The sequence below is a fragment of the Hemicordylus capensis genome, chromosome 2, assembly GCF_027244095.1.
Source record: "Hemicordylus capensis ecotype Gifberg chromosome 2, rHemCap1.1.pri, whole genome shotgun sequence".
In the NCBI taxonomy this organism is placed as follows: Eukaryota; Metazoa; Chordata; class Lepidosauria; order Squamata; family Cordylidae; genus Hemicordylus; species Hemicordylus capensis.
Window position 1 is genome coordinate 403528877 of NC_069658.1, and position 22952 is coordinate 403551828.

Sequence of the window (22952 nt, forward strand, 5' to 3'; positions counted from 1 at the left end):
GCAACTGTGAGCCCCCCCCCCCGCCCGCGGGCGATCACGACCCCTTCCTTGGCCTCCCTCGAGGAGAAGCCGTCCGAACCCCGAGCCCCACCTCTCCAAGCCCGATCCTCTCCTCTCCTCTCACCCCGAAGCCCCCCACTGACCTGTGTGCGTAGCCATGGAGATGGGCGAGGGGAAGTATTTCCCAGGCTGGAAGTGTCCTCCGTGCTGCACCGAGTTGTGCCCGGCGGAAGCGAGGCGGCTGGAGCTGCTGCGGTGGCCCCTCTCGGCCAGGAGGTGAGGCGGAGGCGCAAACTCCCGGCCATCCATACCGGGGCAGCGCTCCTGCAACCGAAGCCCCGGCAAGGAAGGGGGCCAGGAGCGGGGTGGGCTTGGAGGCGGCGAGGATCCCCCTCGGGGAGAGGCACCGGGCGTGGGGAGGAGGGAAGGGCTTCTCTCAGCACGAGGCTAGTAATCGTCCTCCAAGGCTCCTCCGCTTCTCTTGGCACCGGGGATCCAGCCTCATGCTCTGCAAGGGAGGGCGAGAGAAGGGGAAGGAAAGAGGGAGAGAGGCCGTGAGAAAGCGGTCGGGGCCTCCTAGGCTGGGTAAGCGCGAGGAAAGCCGCCGAGGAAGCGCGGACCAGCCGAGGACGCGGCAGAACCAGCAGCAGCCGCGTCCCAGAAAAGCCCCCTCGGTGTTTTTCTAAGCCGAAATCCGACGAAACCAGCCGCCCCCCACCCCCACCCCCACCCCCACCCCCTCCATTTCCGCCGCCTTCCCCTCCTACAATTAAGCAAGTCATTCTTATCGATTGCCAGGCGAGAGCCAGGTTTAAAACAAAAACAACATCAAACCCTTTTACATTTTATTTCGAAAAAGACAAGATCCATCGATTGGGCGCTTGTAGACCCTTTACAGCTTGGCCCGCCACGGTTTCCCGGGCAGGGAGACGGGTAAAAGGTGCGAGATCCGCAGGATGAATACTTTAAAAAGCAAAAACAACGCGCTCAACAACTGGGGGGTGGGGGGATGGGAAGAAAGCCAAAATAACGCCTCGACGTTTGAGAATTGCTACGCTTTCATTTGCCCTGTTTTTTAAACTTGCGAAGGGGGTTTCTCTATTGCTGGCCAGTCATATTCTCGCAACCTTTTCCCCGTTCTAATATATGGGCGAGACGAAACCTCTTTATTTTCAAGGTGGGGGGAGGGAGGCATTTCCAGGCCCCTGATTTATTAAGATTCGATTGCTTGCCTTTGAATTTATTTTGGGTAGGCTAGGAGAAAAGCGTGAGATTTTCTCCCCTCCCAGAATATGGACCTTGATTAGAAACGAGTTGCCTTGATGCGAGCCAAACGAAGCCTTCAGCAGACCCCAGCCTAGGGAAAGGAGCTTGCTGCGTTTCAATCACTCAAGCCCAGAAAGGAGTATGTCACTGTAGACACCTTAGAGGCAAAGTCCTGCCTTCCTTCTCCAAGGACGGGGGTTTAAATCCTACAACTGTATTCTCAGACAAAACAGTTATGTAAGGTCCTTCCTGTGCATTCATTCCATTTACACATAGGGGGGGCTTTGGCTTCGGCCCAGTGCCTGTAACATTAAGCCAAGAGGAAGAGAAGGGGGGGAGACATTCCTCCCCCTTTTTTCAGATTTACTCAGCAAGAATGGGTTGCACTTCTGACGACAAAAATATGCATTTCTCCTATAAACAAAATAACTGAAATATCGACGGGGAAAGCCCAATGATTCTGCAAGGAGAGAAAAACCTGCATTATTTATACCCTCGCTCTCAGCCCCCCAATATGTCCCAACAGTCAATTCTACACATCTAATCTTTTCTGGAACTCTGAATTTTCTGAAGGATTCATCTCACCTCCATACAAAGAAGATGAGCTAAGACTATACTGAATATATGTAATGATTACAGGAGATATAATTAAAGCAAAACAAGAACAAAAAACCTTAAGTGTGCCCAGATCCAAACAAAGCAATTAAGATTATTTTCTTTTATTAAAAACCACTTTAAATTGCTAAATTCAATGTTTCTAGTTGAACAGCGCTGGACCCTTTGGAGTTTGATTTAATCTATAACCGAAAACATAATGCATTGTGACTACATATTTGCACAGCTGATAAGAAATATATGTGTGTGTGTATATATATATATCTTTTACATTGTAAATAAATTGAATTGCATACAATGAAGTCTCTGACTTGCAACTACAAAAGGGCAGGGTTTCTCTCTCTGCTCCCCTCATTGAAGCTCATAATCTCTCCCGAGTCTAACGAATATTTTCTACAAACGAAGAGTTGTCTTCTACAATGAGGCCAGCACAATCAAAAAACATCTAAAAACCAACAGTTTATATACAGGAAAGGTCCCCTTTCAAAGAGTTAGAAGGAAAAATGGGTCGGGGGCTGGGGGCGTTTTGTCTCCCGGGCTTTGAAGCCCGGGAGACAATAGCTAATTTAGCAGCTTCAGCAAGTTTGAGGTTCGATACACTACCGTGAAAGGAAACGTCGTAAGTTGGGTGTCCCTTCTCCTCCCATGAAAAAGAGAAGTGGGGCACAGACAAGAAAAACTGATGTGCCATGCTCAAATACTGATGTGCCCAACTAACTGATTGGCAATCACGGTTGCAGGCCGATGGAAAGTTTCAGTATTAGTGTTCCAGGAAGGAGCTCTCACCACCACGTACCGCAGAGAGGTTTGATTCAAGATCGTGTCCATCTTGGCAAGCGAAGGAGTCGAAGGGAAAGGATGAAATCAAGCTTCCTCTATCCTGGTAAACAGGGTCTTATCTGCAACACGGGGGCCTCCGGATCCATTCATTTTTAAAAAATCAAAAAACTAAAGGGGGTGGGAGGCTTGCAGCACCTTTCGATCTTTCTGGGTTTTTCTGCCCCGTCGCCAAAATGGAGAAAATTCTTTAGAAGAATAAACTGACGATGGGACCCAGAGACTCGATCAGAGAATTAGGACGTTGAGAAGGGACAAAAGGATGTTGCAAATCTACATGGTTCGGTTCCAGTATAACGCCCCCTCCCTTATTTTTTAGATGGGGGAGGGAGAGAGATCAAGGGTGGAAATGAATGATCTAATTCTATGGAGTCTTCGGGTTTGGGGTATACTTTAGTAAAAACACCATTTTTTTCCAAATTATTATCGATTTTAGCAAAAATATGTCTTCCTCCCGGACAGTTCAATGCAGAAAGAACTGAAGATCTGGCGGATTTTCAGACTTGGACACATCTTTTACAGGCCTTGCCCGAACAAGAAGGGAAAAAGCCTCGGCGCTACTAACTGCTTCTACAAGCCGACGAAGAGGACTCTCTAGCGGCAGCGATCGAGAGGAGATCGATGCTGCGAATCTAGAAAGCTTCTGCCAACCAGATCGGCGCGCGAAGAAATCGGAGGGATTCTGTTGTTCCAGTCGGAATCCACCCCCACCCTCGCCCTCAGATATCTTCCTGTTTCGTTTATCTTCAAATCCTCATTTTGCTTTTTGCCAAAAAAGTCTTTAGCAAGAAAGGGGACAAAGGACGAGAGCCAGGCAGAAGAAGCGAGCTTCCTTCGCCGATCTATTTAACTTACCAACTCCAGCACCCAACGCCTTCGGTGTTTTTTAAAAATACAACTATTACTAATAAGATCCGAGACGGATATATGAGGAGACACTCCGAGAAAATCTAAGAGCGAGAACAACACAAAGCACATCTTCCAACCACTTCATTTCAATAAAAAGAGCTCCAGGTCCGCCTTTCCGCTTCCACGGAAGAGAACAAAGTAATCGTAGACTAAACCAAAAACAGTGAAGGAGAATCTTTATCTAAAATCCTAAGGCGTTTTTTCTTGCAATATTGTCCTCACCATTGCAAAAATTAAAGGCTTTATTGCAAGTAAAATCGGTATACATACACTTGAACGTAACACCGATTAAAACCCATCTTTTCGAAGTCTTTTAATTTTCTTTGGAATTCAAAAACCCTAATGAATGGAGCATTTTCGGTAATAGATTTTTCACGTTTACCAGAAACCCCTAAACCTCGCCTCAACCACCTATTGTGATTTAATTTTTAAACAGGGAGGCTGAAAATTTACATACATTCCTTCCTTTAAAAAAAAAAATCCTACAATGCCTGTTTGTTTTCCTTGCAAAGCACCCATTCACGACTCTATTTAAAAAAAAACACCCCAGAATTGCAGTAAAAAAAAATATGAACAATAGTGGGTTTTGTTAGTACTATCCGGAGAAGGGTACAAAATTTCCAGGGAACACTAACCATTTTTTAAAAAGAAAGAAACACACGTACCTATATCCACAAGTTTTTTTTTTTTTCGTCGCTAGAAATAATATGCACCTCCTTTCCCCCAAAGATGTCCTCTTTTTAAAAAAAAAATAAATAATCAATTTAATTGGGGAATGGAATAACATTGCAAGAAAGATACAATTCTTACAAATCTCAATCACGCAGGTTTTTGAATTGCCTTTAAAATGGAAAAAAAAAATCAAAACAATTTCTGCCAGTAATGATTTTTGCGACGCAAAAAGAAGAGTATATTTCAGTACTGTTCACCTTGAGGGAATACTTTATTTTGATTTTTCCTTTAAAAAAGAACAAATAATGCACTTTTTAAAAATACTAAAATAAATTGCTGTTACTTACTGGAGGGAGGGGTGTTCCTTTGCACACAGGGAATTCAATACAATTAAATCAATGAGTGGGACTTTGTTGTATTCCTATTGGTATTTGCACTGTGCTGACTGTTGCACTGTAAATGCACTGGCTGCTGCTCCTTGCAGAAAGGAAAAAAGACCCTGTCGCGGGCTCCAGCTTCCCCAACCTCGCAGCTCAGTCCTGCAAGCAACTCTCCCTGCATACTAATAAGCTCGTGCCACTCACTCAGGGTGAGCACGCTCGCTGATTGGACGCCTGGTCCTCTACGGTAATAAGCTCGTGCCACTCTCCCTGCGTAAACAGGCTTCCCAATAGGCTGGCGTGGGGCCAGGGAGCTGCCAATCAGAGAGCAGCAGGGCTACTACTCAGCCCAATGGCGCCTAATTCAAGTCCCTACAGTTGCGCAGCATCCCTGGCGCAACTTCCTTCGCTTTGCTGAATGGGGAATACGCAGCAATATTACGAGGGAGGGAGAGACGGGAGAAGCTTCGCGGGATGGGGAGGTAGAGTTTTGCCAGGGAGCTGCTCCAGCCCACACGCGCGCGCGCGTCAGCTGAGTAGTGAAAGGTTGTTGGTTTTTTTGTTTGTTTCTTTCGCTTTGCTAAACCGGACAGTGCATTGTAGTAGAGCAGAGTTATCGCAGCGGAGTAGTTGTATAGATCAGAGCGTGAACAGTAGTGTTTGCCTCATGCAGCTGTTTTCAGGCAAGGCAGGCCTTTACAAACTGGAGATTTATGGTCGCATCGGTCCCAAGCCCTGCCTTATACTTCACTGAGTCTTCAGCACTTGAAGGTGTCTCTTTTTAAAACTCAAGGAAACGACTTCTAGGGGTGGGAGTGTGGGGAGCGTCGCCTTGCGAGCACGTTAAACGTGTGCTCTGCCATTCAGGAAAGTCCCTTTTCTATGTTCTTTCTCACTAGCACTTCTGCACTAAGGCACGTGCAAAATCCCTGGTGGGTTAGCATAAATCGAGATCTATTTATTTATACAGTCATTCTTTCCCCTTCTCTTTCTCTCTCCCTCACAATGCATCACCATTAAACCCATCCTCCACCCAACTTCAAATAAAAGCTCCTTCCAACGCATATCTTTGCGGGGGTGGCGGTTGAGGGACGTTATCATGATTCTTCTTTAGATTATTCTTATAACAATATAAGCTTCTTTCGGTTGGTTGCCGTTCTACCGCTAAAAGGGCTACATAGTTTTATCCTACCTTTTCTGCTATGTAGTTTTCTCATACATTTCTTGAAATCTATTTTTAATAAGTAGATGGTGCGCGCGCAGGCATACACACACTCCACATACAGTCTCCAACTGATTTTGCGCTGGCATCGTAGAGGTTAACCGCATAGCCTTGAGTTTCTTCTCTATCTCCCCCCTTTCCTTTCACCCTCCCTTCCCCACTTCCAGGCCTCGCCTTGATTGGTTGGCAGCTCTCCAGCCCGCTGTCCATCACCCAGTGTAAACAAGGCGCTGATTGGCTGCTCGCCAGTCCGCACTGGGCTGCCTGAAAAAAGCAATTACTGGCCCCGCGGTTTGCAGGGGGCCCGGGGCTGGTTTGATGAAAGGAGATAAGCTGGGGACTGTTTCCAGCACACACCCCCAAATACACCCCCACCCCGGAGGCAGAGTCTACTGTCCCTTGAGCCAAAAGAAGGTCAAAGAGTGGAGAGGATCAAAAGGAGCAAAGAAAGGGGGAAACGGACTGAGTCACTATTAGCGATTCTGAAAGCAAAGCCACTCATTCAAGGCAGGTTTGGTGCATCGGGCACCAGGGAGCGGGGGCTGATGTTCAGCCTGTCCTCCGTATGCAGAATCGGGGACGAGGGATCCTGCGGCAGCCGAGTGTGTGGGAAACAGCCGGGAAATTTACAGCATTTAAAATTTGGGGGTGGGGGCGGAATGGGAACATACGGTGTTCCAACGCAAGGAGGTAAGAGAGACCGGGTGGGAAGAACAGAGGCGGAAGGAGCTCCTGGTGGCGCTGGAAGGGGCGTGATGCCCCAGGAAAGCGGGTCTAGTCTGCGAATGAAAGGGTTTGCAGGCAGGGTCTGGATTCTGCCTCGTTCGATTTGCAGCCTGCTTCACGATCTTCCCAGCTTTCAGGAAAGCGCATCACGTGCGTCCATCTTTAGTGTGCAAAACTGCGTGCCTCCGGATATTTCCGGGGAGAATGTCCCGCTTTGGCAAATACGGAATATGTATTGAAGCCAACCGGGAAGAATGTCTCCGCTTCGCTAGTGCGGCTCGAGTGAGGCTCGGAAAGAAGCGGGGCGCGCGCGTGCGTCTGTGTAGTGCGGTGGCCGCGGCGGCGATTGGGAGGCCCAGCGATCCTGTCCTCCAGATACAGCTGATTACAATACTTTAAAAAGACATTAAAAGGAACCTAATTGATTTGAAAATGCAGAATAAATCAAAATAACCCGTAAGAGATATTAGATTACAATGGAGCTATTCATTAACAGGAGGAACAAATTGAATTAAGAGAGCCAAGAAAGTACCGAGTGTAAGTGTGTGTGTGTGCGCGCACACACACACAAACATGCCCCCCACACACACTTGTGTGTGTGTGTTTGCCTTTATTAGTCTGGAGTGTCTTGAAGTCACCTCTCCATTCACACCCAGAGAACGGCACAATTTGAAAGAAATTTACCAGCCCAAGAGACGCTGGCAAGACGACAGTTTGGGTCTGTCCCTTCCAAGTTTTTGTTTCAGTTAGTAATGCTGTGTTTACATTAAAGTGTTAAAGGGTCAAATATTGCAAGGAAATGTAGACACAATACAGACACACACGCACACAAAATGAGAGAGAATCTCTAAGACTGGGAAGTTTTTAACCCACGAGGCCCTGATTACTTCCCGGGAGAAATGACACCTAAGGTTTTGCTGGTTATTTATTTATTTATTTATTTAATATGGCAGAGGATAAGAAAGACAGATCTACTGCGAATTTTAAAAACAAAAAACAAAGACAAGAAGAAACTATAAATGTTCTAGCAAGGAATAATAGCACAAGTTAGAGAGGGAATGAGATTCTGAAAATAAGCCTATTGTGGGCAAGAGGGAGAGAAGGAGAGCTTCCAAGAAACGCAAGTCAAAGCTCTTGAATTGCTTTTCTAAAAAATGGCAGGGAAGGAAGAACTGAAAGCAAATACACTTTCAGTTAGTCCCTTCACTTGAGAGACCAGGAGAATAGAAGACACGATCAGAAGACACAGATTTAAGCCGAGGGTGGTGCCATGGAAATGGGAAAGCCAGCAGATTCTCCACTACAAAACTACACGGGTAAACACTATACAGGCACGTATACAGATGTGGATATGTATGTAGCTGTGTGTTTGTGTGTGTCCCTTCTTTCTGCCCATCCATCACTCCAGGCCCATGGCCAGGAGGTGGAGAGGGAGCAGTCTGTGTCACAAGGGGTGCAATTGTACTTGCCTTCTAGTGTCTGCACTCTGAGACTGTATACAAAAAGACACCTTTTGAATTTTGTCCTATACATACATACATACTCTTACTCTTACTCTTACACTCTCTCTCTCTCTCTCTCTCTCTCTCTCTCTCTCTCTCTCTCTCACACACACACACACACACACACACACACACACACACACACACAATCACACATTTCATCTCAAGGTAGAAACTGATAAATATTTATTTCTCAACACTTTTAAATTAATCCTTCTGTAACATTTTACCCCCCAATTTATTAGAGGTAAATCTCTCTAATATAGATGGGACATCTTACCTAATACGTTTGGAGTCAGGGTAAGTACCTGTGCGGAAACTTGTCTATTAGGCTTTTCCCTACAAATGGACAAAGACAATGTCTGTCTGTCTGTCTATACTTTTTGGACCACCTGTTCTGAAATACAAAGGAAAGGGAGGCATCTCCAAGTTTTATCTCTCTGCCTCATTTTGGTCCCCTTTTCTTCCTTCTGCTCCGATCATTGGGATTGTAGTCCCAATGCATCTGAATTCTAGCTCAATGTAATGCGCCCCACCCCTATCTCTGTTGGCGTGAATGAGCAATTCAACAATAATTTACTACTGGGTCATCGCTATCCCAGCGGTAGGGTATATTGGGCACCCTTCGCCTTCCAGTGTTCGAGTCTTTGTCCGAAAAGTCCAAAGGAAAGCCTTCTCAACTCCGCTTCAATAAGAAGAGGAGAGACGGGAAATGCAGTCCCAAGACATGCTCTCTGTATTCTGTTATTGCCTCTTCAGATGTCAGTGGGTAGAGGAAAAGACCTCCGTCCAAACGTTACAGAGCTACCACTAAACCGTGTATACATTTAAATCCCGACCTTTCCTCGTAAACACATGTATTGGAAGTAAAGCTTCGCTGGAACTATTCTTCCGAGTTAAGCATATTTAGAATGGCAACCAGGCATCCCGATCCTAAATACGTTTACTTGAACATAGATTCGATTCACATCGGGAGAATCCCTTGCTAATTACCGTGTTTAGGAACGCAGAGGAACAGACACAGGTCCTTGGAGGTGAAATCTATATGGTTTATTTTCAAGCAGCGGCGATTCAGCTGGGGAGTGTTAATCGCGCAAAACTTTCAGACACCGCTGGATGGGCAGTCGGTGGGCTCCATGTTTCCTCGGGAGTAAATCCCACTTCTTTCCTGGTAGCTATGCATAGGATTCCGTTCTTACTGAAGGAACTTTTGGCGGGAAGCCTTAGCAAAGCTGATTGTCAGTGGGAACGAAAACAAAGACAAACAAAGTCCTTCCATGATTCGAAGGCTCTGGGGTTTTAGAAGGAGAAAATGGTTAACACTTCGAAGTGCGGGATGTGAAGTAGTTCTAAGGTCTCTTTTCCTTGCAGAAGTCTGGGAGGGGGGAGCTGGGGGGGTTACGGGGAGGAGGCGGGTTGCCATCCATTCTTTCAGGTGGTGTTTTCTAATGAATGCGCCAGGTCTCCGAGAAAGCAGCAGTTGCCCTGCAGTGGGGAATGGATGGAAGGGTAATTAATGCAAAGTGACTGATTGCTCTTGAAGAAGGCCAGTCCAGCAAAGGGGATTGTCCCTGGTCATTGAAGCGTCGCTTGATTGACACTTTCCTTTCCATCTCCAAGCTGAAGGCAACTGCCCGAGCGCTGCATTGTGTCGCCGGCTTAGGCCAAGGGTGGGAGGCAAAAATCGCAAACGAGCGCAGTGGTGATGCGGTGGCGGTGGTTGTTGTTTTAAAGGTGAACATCTTTCATGAACCCACAATATACAACGGATGACGCCTTTTTTTAAGGGTTTAATTTGGCGGGGGTGGGGGGAAGGAATGGAAGGGAAGGGGCAGATTTATCAAGCAGTACAGGGATGGCCTACAGAAACTTTCAGCGAAGCTGAAATCGAACTGACAAAATCCGTCCTGGTTTCTTTAAAATATTTGATTCCGAACCTTCTCGATGTATTTGTTACCCTTCTAACGATTCTAACTTCTCGATCAGGAGAATCTTCTTACTGTTTGCCCTTTTTGTTCTGCATTTAAACAAAACAGTTCTGCCTTCTCAATCGTTTGTTAACGTTTGTAAAAAATAGTAATGTAAAGGTGATGTTAAAAGTCCTTCTTTTTCTACTTCTCTGTCTGCAAAGCACATTTCGTTCCCCTTTACCCCTTCACCTCCTTTCCTCTTGTTCACTTCTTACATAGGGGTGGGATTTTATTTTTTCTTTTGGCCTTTATTGTTTCAAAACAGTTGTTACAGCAAATAACTTTAGACAGGACTGGTGTATAAACCAGAGGTCTGTTGGCAAATTACCAGTACACTCGTACACTGCCTGCTCACTTACACACTTTTGGGGTTGGGGGAGAAGAGAGGCTTTTTTTTTTTTTTTAAAAAAGGATCATTTTGTATTCTTCCTGAAGGGAATGGTGCTACCGGGAGTCTTGAGCAGTGGGGAGGAGAAGGAGGGGAGGGAAACTCCATCGAGCTTTTAGATGGGCCGCAGCACTCTGTCAACAGAAGTTACAGCTTCTCCCTATCCCCCCATTTTTAAAAGTCTGTACAGAGCTAACAAATGTTTCTAATTTAACAGGAAAGAGCATCGGTATCTCTCAGACTTCCTCTATACCAGAGAGAAGATAATGCACCTAGAAATAAATATTTAGAGTGGGCTTCAGAAAGATGGCCTCAGCCAACCCTGACCTCCTCTCTATATGTTTGCTAATGAGTGCAAAAGACCCTTTTAAAATTATGCTCACCTTGGGTTTTGCTCTATTTTTTTCCTAAAGGGGGTGCTTAGAATCGTTTTCCTTAGAAGGGGGTGCTTAGAAGGAGAATTTGAGTGGGGATGGTGTGCAGGGGCGAGAATAGATACATCCATCCTCGACAGGCAAGGATGGATCGATCTAGGTGCCTTGGAGATCATCACTGCACCCCCTTCCTCCGGAGGAAATAGAATTGGGCTAAGTGGGTGCTTACTCGTGAGTAAATCTCGTGGGGGCTTGAGCTGCAATTAAGCCATGTTTGGGACTCAGTTAATATAGCTAGTCTCTTGCAGAGAATTAAGCTCGTTTATCTCGGGACACATTAAGGAGATTTGGTTCATCTTGCACGGCCAGATTTAAAAGCCAAACTGCCCCCACCCCGCACTTTGAAGGCAGTTGCTAGAAACGTTTGGTCAGCAAATCCTGGACATTTTTTTTAAGCTCTCAAGGAATCGCGTTTAAAGCAAAACATGTTAAAAGCCTTGTGGGTCTTGGTGGAAAAGGTTATGCTTTTTTAGCCAATGCATGGTCTGAGTCTGGCGGTCAGCGAGGTCGACATCCTTCGAAATGTTAAAGCAGGTCTGGACAACGGTGCGTGGTGAAGCCGGCTTCCTTGAAAGAGAAATCAGCCGCATTTCCTCTCCTCACCCCCGCCAATGACCTGTTAGTAGTCGTAGTAGTAGTAGACTGTCGTACTAGGCACTAGGCATGCAGCCCAACTTGGTTTCAGTTCCGTTGAAATCAATGAGACGGACTTGCTTGCCAGTCAATATCTACGTTAGGGATCGGTGCACCAAGCACACTCCGATCCTTAACTAACAACTTGAGGGAAAACGAAGTCTGTTTTCGACTTCTGTTCCCACCTCTTTCGCGAAGCCTTTGGGTCTTTGATATACGACTTACCCCCACTCCCGAAATGAAAGCCTAAGTCGAAGAAATGCAATCATCTCCTGTGATCCTCCTTAGTCTGTTCCCTCCTTTGTTTTCTTCTCGCTGTGGAAATGTATATTGTAATCGCCTCGGGGCGGAAGACTGTCTCCGTTTGCTAATTTTACTTTCCAAGGCGCCAAGTAGAAATAATAATAATGCTAATAATGATGATAATAATAATTAATAATAATAATTAATAAATTCAAATCCTTCTACATATCTGATTTGTGCTGAGGTCATAGTATCCTTCCTAATTGTTGGTAGATATTTATCGTGCCGGGTCAGTTTGACTCACTTCGCTTTTATAAACGGCTGAGAAAGCAATCTTCACCTTAAATGCAGCACCTAAGCACGCTGGAGTCGGAGGAAAGGGTAGAAGTGGGGGAAATTCCCTTCCCCCTTTTGCTCAAGGTACCCAACATGAAAACATCTCCTTTTCATGTCCAAATGAATATGCAATCATTTTAAATTCTCAGACCTCAGCTAACCTTCACACTCTGGGGAAATGTGTTAAAATATTGCAATTTAATATCTCTCCATCTGGAAAAGAAAGAAGGAAGGACGGGGGACCCCCCAGTATGTTAAATAAAATTATGGATTAACCCAGCACGCTAAATAATTGCCTAATAAGGGCTGGGAGACGCAAATCTTTGCATTTGAGTAATTGTATGTTGGGTGCCTCGCCTAATGCAATTGTTTGGACCCGGCTCATTGTTCCATGTGCTGTTTGGTCAACGAGCAAATTAGAAACAATTTCTTGGCTAGGAAGAATTACGTTTAATTCTTCTAGCACAAAAAGGCTTATTGGAAATCAGGGAGAAGTGGCGTGGGGTGAGAAATGTGTCCAGTCAGTACATTTAACTTTAAGAAGTGTTTCCAGTTTGCCGGATTGCCTGGGGTGAGTGGGTTGGAAAGAGAGGCCCCGATCCTAGACTTACACACGGGTAAATCCAATGGAACGGAAAGAGATCTCTAGGTTGAAAAATGAAAAGTAAAACGGAGGAAGGGAGCCCAGTTATTCAGCTGGTCCCCGGGTCCAACAGCAAAAGTAAATCAGCCCCGTGGGCTCCAAGTCTTTATTTCTTCAAGCCCGCAACGCAGACCTTGTTAAAGCCACGAGCCACCTCGCGATCCCTCGCACGCCCCCCCCATCCTCCCCGAGATGGGGGAAGGGGACCCAGCACGTGCTGCGTCTTTGCTGCCAATAGTCCCGCGAACATGCCCTGTTTTATATTACTTGTTAAAAAACAGACTACTAGCGGATTAAGAAAGAAAGAAAGAAGGAAGGAAAAATAAACCACACGCGAAACCAGACCCTTTGGGGGACGAGACGCCCCGATTTTTCTAGTTCTTTGCCTTATGCGAGTGGGGGGAGTGAGAGAGAAAGCAGGGAAACCAATCATTTATCCGCTCGCCCTGTTTGTTGTACCTACAGATCTTCTGGGAGCCATAGCCAGGGCAAGGAAGCAGCTTTCTAGGCTCCTACAGTCCGACCCCCGAGTTGGTGGAGACGGAGTGGAAACGCCTGGAGTGCAACCGAGTTTAGTTCAAGGACTTCGCCTTATCGTGCTTGTGGATTAGTATTTGTGAGGGACGAGCCTCTGCGTGTTTACTCAGGCAGACCGATGGGGTTGACTCCCAGGAAAAACTCCATAGGATCGGGGCTGCAGGCTATGCTTTCTCTGACCAACGTTTGATGGCCCAGATTCTTTGCCAAGCTCCTGCCTTTTAGTCGAGTCCCTTGTCCCACTGAACTGATTATTTAAAACCTGGCCTCTTTCCTTATCTAACAAGGACAAAGGGGAGACGGGAGAATTCCAATTCATGGGGCATTGCTCTCTCTCTCTCAACCTAGTCTTTAGGATGGAGGCGGAGAGCAGTTAAAAAACAACCACACACACACACACACACCACAAACAAACCCTTTAGCTTTGTACACGAATCTCTTATTGACCCAGCTCAGGGAATTTATTTTCCTCTGGGTCTGCTAAGTGTAGGCCCATCACATCTTCTAGAGAAGAAGATGACCCCCGTGAGGCAAAAGGGCAATTCTGATTTTCGGTGAGTATTCGGACATGAGGCTTCCAGGGGATATATTCAGCTTTGCCTATGCATTGGAAAGCATTTGGGGAAAGAGCAGAGTTGCTAGCTTTTCTTTTGAAGGAATCCCCTCTCTTTGGAAGGTTGCTCCTTATTTCAACACAGCACACTTGACATGGAATATCTCGTGGTGGACATCTTGTATCTCCGCCATTTTACAAGCGGGTTTTTATCTATTAGCATTAATTAATTAATATCATCATCATCATCATCTACTATGCTGATGTGGTGGTGCACATCAGAAGAGTGGCCTCAATGAGAACTAGCATCAAGTTTCCTGCCTGTCCATTCTGCCGACCATAACCTCTAGCGGTAGAATCCTGAGTCATAAGGGAGGTGGTTCCATAGTTGGTCATGGGGTCTTTTGAAGCATCCTCCCTGACCCGGCTAAACCACCCTCATCCAGCTCCACTTTGTTCAAAAGGCTGGCTTGCAAAGGAGTGCTGCAATTTGTAGTCCACTCTCCACAGCCTTATTTTTTCAACGAGGAGGTTTTTCTTTCAAACCGACTACTTTGCCCAATGTGGGAAATCAACAGACTGGATGCTTTGGGCTGAGTCAATTTATCTAATTTCCCATCCCCCACCCCAGTACAACGACGAATTGTCCTCTCAGAGTGGACCAGCCAGGGGCCAGGAAAGGAGAGATATCAAACCAATTCTTCCCCGAAGAATTACTGTCTTCCAGGTTTTCTGAATCCAGCGGTGTAACACTGGAAACTTTGGAAGCTTTTAAAACTCCCCCACCACCCTGCAATCAAGCACAGTTACACACACACTTTTTAAAGTGGGGTGAGAGAGATAGCCTGGAGAATTTAGGTTGTTGCATTATTTATGGGGGCTGCTAAGAGTGCTCTTGTTGCCACTGAGAAAGAGGAGGGTGGAACAAAGGTGTATGTAGTGTGCGTGCGCGTGTGTATGTGATAAAGACCGAAGCAAAATCTACATGGATGCGAGCAGAAGTACCACCAGTGATCTGAACGGTCCAAACAGCTGTGAGATAAAAGAAATCTGGGATCCGGGTAAATATTAACGTTGGATTTTAATGGAGATTTAATTGGCCAAATTCTTCTGCCCGCCCCTCCCCTCAAAAAAGCAGATCTGTATTATTTCTCTCTGCGGAAATTCCCAGGCAAAAGGGAAGATGTTTTCTGCACCAGGCAAGGAACCTCGCCGGTTCTTTATGCATATACAAAGGGAAACTGACAAATTTGTTAATCAAATAAATCTATGTAGATAAAGTTTATAGTGGCAGACAGGCCGATATTGCACGGAGCTTACAACACATTTTTAATCTCAAAAGAGACGTCTCTGCTGCTTCCAAGGAACTTTTTTTTTTTTTTGCGCACAGCAAGGAGTGATTTCTAACAAATAAGGGGTCGTTCTTTGCTCAGAGGTAATGAGCATTTATAACCCACCGAGAATTTTAGTGCACATGTATTACCCATACGATATTTACACACACCCAGACTATACCAGGAGATAACTTCATCCCTGCCTCCCTCTGAAATAGACACCAACTACAGAAATGTATAAACGCAAAAATAAATATAAATTAAAAACAACAGAAACAAAAAACAAAAACGATGTTGCTGGTGGTGAGATCGAATTGATCGACCGTGTGGATTCATCTGCCTCCTCACTTTTTACATGAATAGCAAAGTCAGGATTTTTTTTTTTTAAAGTGATCAGAGTTTCCTTCTCTGTCCCCAAATCTATACTTAATGCCCTGTTAAATGCAGAGTTGCAATTTGTAGCTAAATATATCCAAGTGTGTTCACACACTGAAAGTATAATTCAATGTGTTTGTTGTGTGAGGTTATCAAGGAACCAGCCCATCTGGGTTAAATTACAGCGAGTTTAATAAACGATACCAGGCATAGCCAAATCTCTCTTTCCTTTCTGTAGACAGACAGACAGACAGACAGATAGATAAAGACAGACAAAAATGTAATCTAAAACAGAGGAAAGGATAGAATGTTCTTTGGAGATTGCAAGAAGACCAAATTTGGGGCAAACATTTTCAGGGGTGATGTGGGTAGATGACTTATCCTAACTACTAAAATAAATAGCCACAGAAGATGCGACCTTCCTGCCTGCTCTCTAGAGCAGTTGAGAGTCCATGCACTTTGGCACTCGATCAGGAGCACACACACCCTATCCCCACTTGCAGATATAGAAATGATATTGCAGAGATCAGGCCTGTCATCCACCGTCCCTCTTTATGGCCAAGACAACATAATCCAAGCAAGATTTGGGAAAGGGTATGGGGGGGGAGGGGTGCGAGTTGGAGGGGGGGGAGAGACCATTTTCCCGCAAACATGTTGTGACATGTCAAAAGGGTGCCTGTTTTGATAAACACATAATTAGTGCCAGGATGTGTGTGCAGCTGGGTAGAAAGGCATAACTTAGATAATAGCCACTGCGGCACACACCCAATCGGAGCGGATTTGCAAAACGGAACTTTTAAAGCGATCATTAAGGGCCCCTTTGGTTGAATGGGGGCGAGTCGGCTGGGTGGGCGAGTGGGAGCATTGAGGGAGATGAGCCGGGACACACACACACACACACACACACACACACACACACACACGGAGAGGTGGTGGAAATGCTCACCCCCCAGCCCCAGCGAGGGAGAGGGAGATCCTTACTTCCTAAGGTAGTGTTGGCCGGCAGAGAAGATGCACTGCCGGGAGGAGAAAACAGCCTTTTCTCTCTCTGCCTTCTACCCTTTGGGGTTAAATGGGGAGGAGAGGGGAGAATGTGGCTGCTGACGCTTAACTACTTTTATTGTTGTGTAAAGTTAAGGCCCTAAGGGGTGCGTGTGGGAAGGGGAGGCGGGAGGGGAGAGATCTTCACTTTTTTCATCCACACCTTAAAGCAGACTTGTAAAGATCCGGCAGACCCCTTCAAATCTTATTTAGAGCATCGAGAAACCCCTTCAGAAGGAGTCCCTAAGGGAGGGGTTGTTGTCTCCATTTGTTTAGCTGCCCACTCCAGCCAAGAATTGCCTTCTGTAACCAAGCTTTTTTCCACCTCAAAGAAAAGAGTCAGATCAGATTGAGGGGTGGGGGGTGGGATTCCGGCGAAGCCCCCCCCCATCCCACCCGAGACCGAGATCGATTCAACCTTCTACCTCTTATGCTACTCTGCACTGTAGGCTCGTCAAGAATCGATGCAAACTAACTGGACCCTCATCCAACTGGGTGATGATGAATTTCAACCGCGGGGGGAGGGGCGAGGGGCAACAGAGCCTTTCTCCCTCCTCTACCCTCCCCAGTCCAGCTTCAAACTCTCTTGGAGCCGAAGCCCTAACGCTCTTTTACCTGGAAATAAACTTCCCCTCGCATTGATCCCAGTAGGACTTACTTCCAAGCAAACGTGGTAGGATGGGGCTGGGCAACCCATAAGGGGGGAATTGGGAACACGATGCCCGGAGTAAGTAGAAGGAAGCCAGCCAAGAGCTCGAACCAAGACTGCTGACATCACATCCCTGTTTGTATTCCCCAGTCTTGTTTTGTTTCTCCCCCCCTCCACCACCACACCCCGCTCTCCACCCCAAGCAACTTTTAACACTCTTAACTTCATGGCTCTCTAATAAAAAACAGCGGCCAGGGTTTGCACCGGATTGCTGGTGAAAGACTAAAAGCCACTGGAACACCGTGTGTGTATACGCTCGTCCCTGTGCGCGCGCCCTGTCACAGACACGCACGTAACAGAGCTGCCAAAGCTCTGTGCATTCTTAGTATGATTTCTTTTAAAGATCAATACATGCTAACAGGAAAAAAGCAGGACGTTTTTAAAATGTTCTTTTTCGCTTTGATTGTGTCTCTCATTTCAATGAGCTCCCATTCCGCATCTGCGGATGAAACGTTTGACCAGCCCTCCCACCCGCAATGAATACAACCATTGTTATGATGTTGTTAAACTGTATAACGCAAATCTCAGTTGGGGGGATTTTATATTTTATATTTCATGTTTCTTCTGTTTCAAAGTTGGAGGCATTCTGTTAAAACCTAACTCTTGTATCTGCAGATGGCTTCTCTCCTTCTATAACGTTCCCTCTCTTTCCACCACCGCCCCAAAGGGAGGGAAAGGGGTGGCCATAATCTTGGTCCCCCCTTTAGACACCCAGGTAATCAATGAATGAAATATGTCTTGCAATCATGCCAGTGGAACTAGATTCTATTCAGTATTCCGGTCAGAGAATTACTAAAAAGAAAAAAAGAAAAGAAGTCTATCCTCAATCCAGGACATAAAACAGTTAGTTTACAGACACCCCTTTAAAAAATTTTCTGCTTTTAAGCGGGAGGAAGAGGTAATACTGGTCACCGGAGGCACAAAATTGGGTGGAAAAGTGCTCTCTAAGCCACAGCAAGATTTTTTTTTAATCAGGGAGGGGCTATAGGGGAACAATACGATTCCTCCTTAAGGGATCGAGGGTGCCCCCCTTTTAATTTCTCAATTTGCCCGAACGTCCTCCCCTTGGTCCCCAAATGGAGCTTCCAGTTTCCTGTTGCAAAGAGGAGGAAAGGGGAGAGAGGGGAGGGAAAGGGGGGGGGAAACAGAGAGAGTCCTCCATTCGCCTAACCTAGAAGCCGGAGAGAGAAAAGGCAGAGAGACTCGTCAGCTCCCGGCTGGCTTTTGTGCTCCCTCCGAGTCCAGCAAGCTAAACCACGTCCTGCCACCCCATCTCCGTCGCCGTCTTTTCTGGACTGGCAAGAGCCAGAGTGACGAAAAGATGGCGAAGGCAGCTGCCCACCGGCCTCAGACTTCTGCTCCTCCAAAGGTGAGAAGGAACCGGAGAAATCGCGCCGCCGGCCCCAGCGAAGAGCTGAGAGCGGGGACTCGGCCCGGAGCTCTCCGGGACTTCACGTCAGCCCTAAGCTAAGCCTCCCTTTTTTTCGACAGCCCTCGCGAGGGACCACATCCTTGCATCCGGCGGCAAGGCGGGAAATCCACCGACTCGAGCGCCAAGCGGCCGCAAGAGGACTAAGTTCCGCTGAGCCGGAACAGCCGTGCTTACCGCGGCAGATGGAGCCGCGTGTGGCCGGCTTGGAGCGCGCTCTCCGCCGGCCATCTTCCCTGCCTCCTTCCCGCGCTGACCCACGCCCTCCTTTATCCTGCTAATCCTCGGGTTGTTTGGGGAGGGGAAGCCGCCTTCTGTTCGGTTTCCTGGGCTCTGTTCACGCACGGAGCAGGAGATCTGGCTCTAGGTTGGGGAGGAAGGAGAGTCAGGAGTGGGGAGGCCTTTCCAACCGCCCTCGCTCCCCCCGGCGCCCCAGAATGCGGACCGTCGGTGAGATGTGTGCACCCAAACACAACATTCCCCTTCCTGGCCCGCAAAGAAGCCCCTTCTGAGCACCGCTTCTCCCCTGCCCCGAAATATGCTTGGGGAAGGGATGGTTCTCAATCAACTGAAGGAAGAAGAAGGGAAAACCCGACACACAAACACAACACCCCCCCCCCCACGCCCATGCTTCCTCTACAGGTTCCTACGTGTGTGTGTAGGGAGCTGAAAGGGAGAGGGGAGGCCGTCGGGTCGCTTGGTCTCCGACTGAAACCAGAGAAGCCAACCCTCTCGAATCTCGCTACGTTTCCCGCGGCAGCGGAGGAGTTCCCTCGACCAAGGCAAACGTGGGGGTCTGCATGCGGCGCGCGCCAGAGACAGAGAGCAAAGAAAAGCACCTTTAATGTCAGACAAAAGCCACGGCGGCGGCGCACCAAACCCAAGGCTCTAGGAGCACGGCGGAGGCCTGAGCGGTGCCCCCCATCTTGGGGACGCGAAGGCGGGCTTGAGTGAGCCTTTGCAAGGAACTGCCTGGCGAGGCCTGCAGCAGCACCTCGAGCTCCGCTCTTGCCAGCCCGTCCTTTCACTACCTCTTTTGTTAACAGAAAAGTCAATCCCTTTAATTAAAAATCGTTAAATAAATCTATCTCTTTACTAGCACAAATATACTTTCTATACGGAATTTGCAAAGACATCGATAGAAACTGGAGCGTCAGGGTCCTGAGATAATTTGATTTCAAAGAAGAAAAATGATAAGAAACAAAAGAGACTTTTAAATATAAATACATGCATACTACGGCTCTAAAGGAGAATATTAATATTTGAAACGCACACACAAACATTTTTTAAATTAATTTTGTCAGATGGATAGATCTTTTACATCTATTTTTAATCACTTTCCAGAGTAGCGAGGTCTAAACAAAGCAGATCGGGGGAGCCGAGTTTTGAAACAAACTTGAAAAGAATAGTCGTTCTCAGATTGTAGCGACTGGGAAGCAGTGTTTGAAGAAAAGTAGACTTGCAGGCAGCTTTAAGAGATGGGGATTTTGATAGTGCAGAGAAAGAGGCGACGGTGGACGATTTGCGTTTCAATTCAAAGGCAATCTTTAAATACCATCTTTTGTGCGAGTCGTGGCAAACCCCCCTTAACTTGGACGGCTATTCTACTCTTATTTCTTCAGATAACATGGAGGCACCGGTCATTCTCTTCTGGGCATTTATTGTTTAGAGTGATACTATTGGAAGTGTGAAGGCAAACGATTTAAATCTTTAATGGGCAAGTCTAAAATAATATTTCTATGTAGGACAATACATTTTTTTTTAAAAAATTAACAGCTAGGAAAACACACACACGAGAAAAATGTATTTTGAACGCAGCCTGCAAAATCGTGTGGGCGAGCCCACAGCAGCCCGAGTTCAAATATATTTAGAGATAAACGAGGTGATATCGCAGTGGGGAACCAGTTTGGCTTTTTGAAAACAGGATCTGTGAGGCCCCATTTCTTCTCCCTTTTTAAGGGGGGGGGACGTTTAAACCGAGAGCCTTCTCTTCGTCCTATCTAAGCACAGTATGTAACTTGGAGTAAATAAATTGACTCTTCCTCAGTGAATAAAGTTCCCGTCGTGTACCGTTAAAATAGAGCAAATATATTGCGTTACGCGGGGTGGGGTAGGGGAATTACAGGATTTTTAATTTTTTTAAAAAACCAGACCTTTATTATTTCCATTGGGAGAGAGGGGTTTGCCTGGGGGTGGGGGTTTCAGTGAGAATTTGCAAGAAGCTTCTTGAGTTACAAGATGGGGAGAGAGATGTAAAAGTGGCCTGGGGATGGGCGAAATGGAATGCTATGTTGAATGGTTATGGGGTAGAAAGAGAAGACTACATTTTCTCGCCTTAGAATTAAATCTCCATTATTGTGGCAATTAATGGGAAGGGATAAAGGAGACAATGCATTTAAAAAAGAGAGAGAGATTTCACAAATACAAACAATGAGGCAAATCGAGACAAAACAATTACTTACAGATCGCTGCTTTCCCGGGTCAAAGTTCTGTTTAACAAACCACAGAAACAAAAAAACCCACTTGCGGGGCGGGGGGAAGTGGGCCAGTGGAAACAGCCAAATCCAGGTCGAGGGATGGAAAACGCCTACATTGGAATACAGGTGAGCTTCTCCCCCCCCCCAAGTCTCTCTCTCTCTCTCTTTCCCTGGAGCTCTCTTTCTTTCTCTCTAGAAAGCGGAAACGGGAGATGGTTTTTGCATGTGCGCGGTTAAGATCCCATATATGTGTTTTTTCCACCGCTGCTGCGTTTGAGGATTCGTTTTTACGACGACGACGACACAGTCCTTGTTGCTGTTATTATGAATTTAGTATTTAGTCGGTAGTATTTTGCTCCAGCTCCAAGGTCCCCCTACCTGCCCGTGTGGAGTAAATCCATTCAATTAGGGCACCAAGACGGAACTGGAGGCTCTATAATCTCAAATTTATGGCCGGATGACGTGCCTCTCTCTCCCACAATGGAGAGCAGTGACATTAAACAGAAAATTGATGAGAGAGAAGCGAAATCTAATCTCTTTTTCCCCCCTTCTTCCACGCCATTGCTGCTGCTCGCTTGCCTTTTTCCCCGTGGTTTGTGGAGAGAAGGTGGGGGTCGGCGAGAAAGGTTTTTCTTGTTGCGATGGGTGCGAGAAGGGGAGCTCTTCGATTTAGTCTCCTGAGGCAAATATGATCCGAACCATTTATTCATTACCTTCTCGCGATCCCTGTGCAATTGAGGCATGTGTTAGGGGAGCGGGGGGGGGGTGTTACCCTAGTTTTTATCTTCGTCTCCCCACCCCCACTCCGCCCCTCTCCGAATCTGTGCCTTGGGCTTTAGTGGCTTACCTGATTGGGCTTGTGCTTTTTAGTGCAGAGTTGCATTTTCTTCTCGGCCCAAGAGATACAGTCGGAACCGCCTGGTTTCGTAAAGCGCAAAGCAATGGCTCCACAGCTGCACCACGCTTTGGAAAAGAAAATCTTCATGTGCAAAATGAGAAGTTTGAGTTCTGCATTTTCCAGCCGGCTACATTCCGCTCTGTTAGAAGATAGAAGCGATCTCATGCCACACACACACACCACGGCGGGGTGGGGGGGAGATGAAGCGGGGGAAGGGAAAAAAGCCCTCGCAGGATCTATTCTATTGGAATAAAGACAAAGTAACGTCCCTGTATGCAGCTGCAAACGCCAGCACGGGGGAGGGGGGAGGGGGAGAAAGCAGAGGAAATCCCAGCATCGCAACGTTCCAAACAAGAAGAGGAAGCGGAGATTTGCAGCTTTCTGGCTACTTCTGCAAAGTGTGTGTGTGTGTTGTGTGTGTGTGTGTGCCCTGGTCCGTCTGTCTCCTACACGGTCTTCCAACACAGAGAATCTGACATTGACCATCCAGGCCGCAAGCTCCTCTCAATTAAATCCCCGCCCCGCGCAATTTAAACACGCTGCAAGAGTGGGGAGGCGCTCGCGGGGGGTGGGGGAGTTGTACATTGTCCAGAGCTTCACAGTTTACTTTCAAGTTTTTCTTTCTTTCTTTCTCTCCCTCCCTCCCTCATTCCCGCCCCCAGCCCTCCTTTTCTGAGATGAGGGTACAAGCGGGCTGCTGTTACTGTGCCTCAGACATAACAGTGACCTGATGGATCTGGATCCTGCCTTCTAGCCGAATTCCCACTTTCTCCAAGGGGCACCGGGAGCTCCTTCATGCCTCCCGGGTCTCTTTTGTCTGTTT

General features: G+C 46.8%; 1 protein-coding gene across 11 annotated transcripts in view; it reads right to left on the reverse strand.

Moving 5' to 3' along the window:
- BAHCC1 (BAH domain and coiled-coil containing 1) overlaps positions 1-22721 on the reverse strand; it is a 137811-nt gene extending 115090 nt beyond the window's left edge. For 7 of the 11 annotated variants that reach the window (XM_053295481.1, XM_053295493.1, XM_053295480.1 and 4 more), the window contains exons 1-2: positions 4647-4838; positions 144-508 (exon numbers count right to left, since the gene is read on the reverse strand). In XM_053295481.1, the coding sequence (XP_053151456.1) occupies positions 144-309 (166 nt within the window). In that variant the 5' untranslated portion in view covers positions 310-508; positions 4647-4838. Of the gene's footprint in view, positions 1-143; positions 509-4646; positions 4839-21216; positions 21958-22078 lie in introns of those variants that run through there. The other 4 variants (XM_053295477.1, XM_053295476.1, XM_053295484.1 and 1 more) reach the window with 4 other exon arrangements.
- Between the last annotated feature and the right edge of the window lie 231 nt (positions 22722-22952).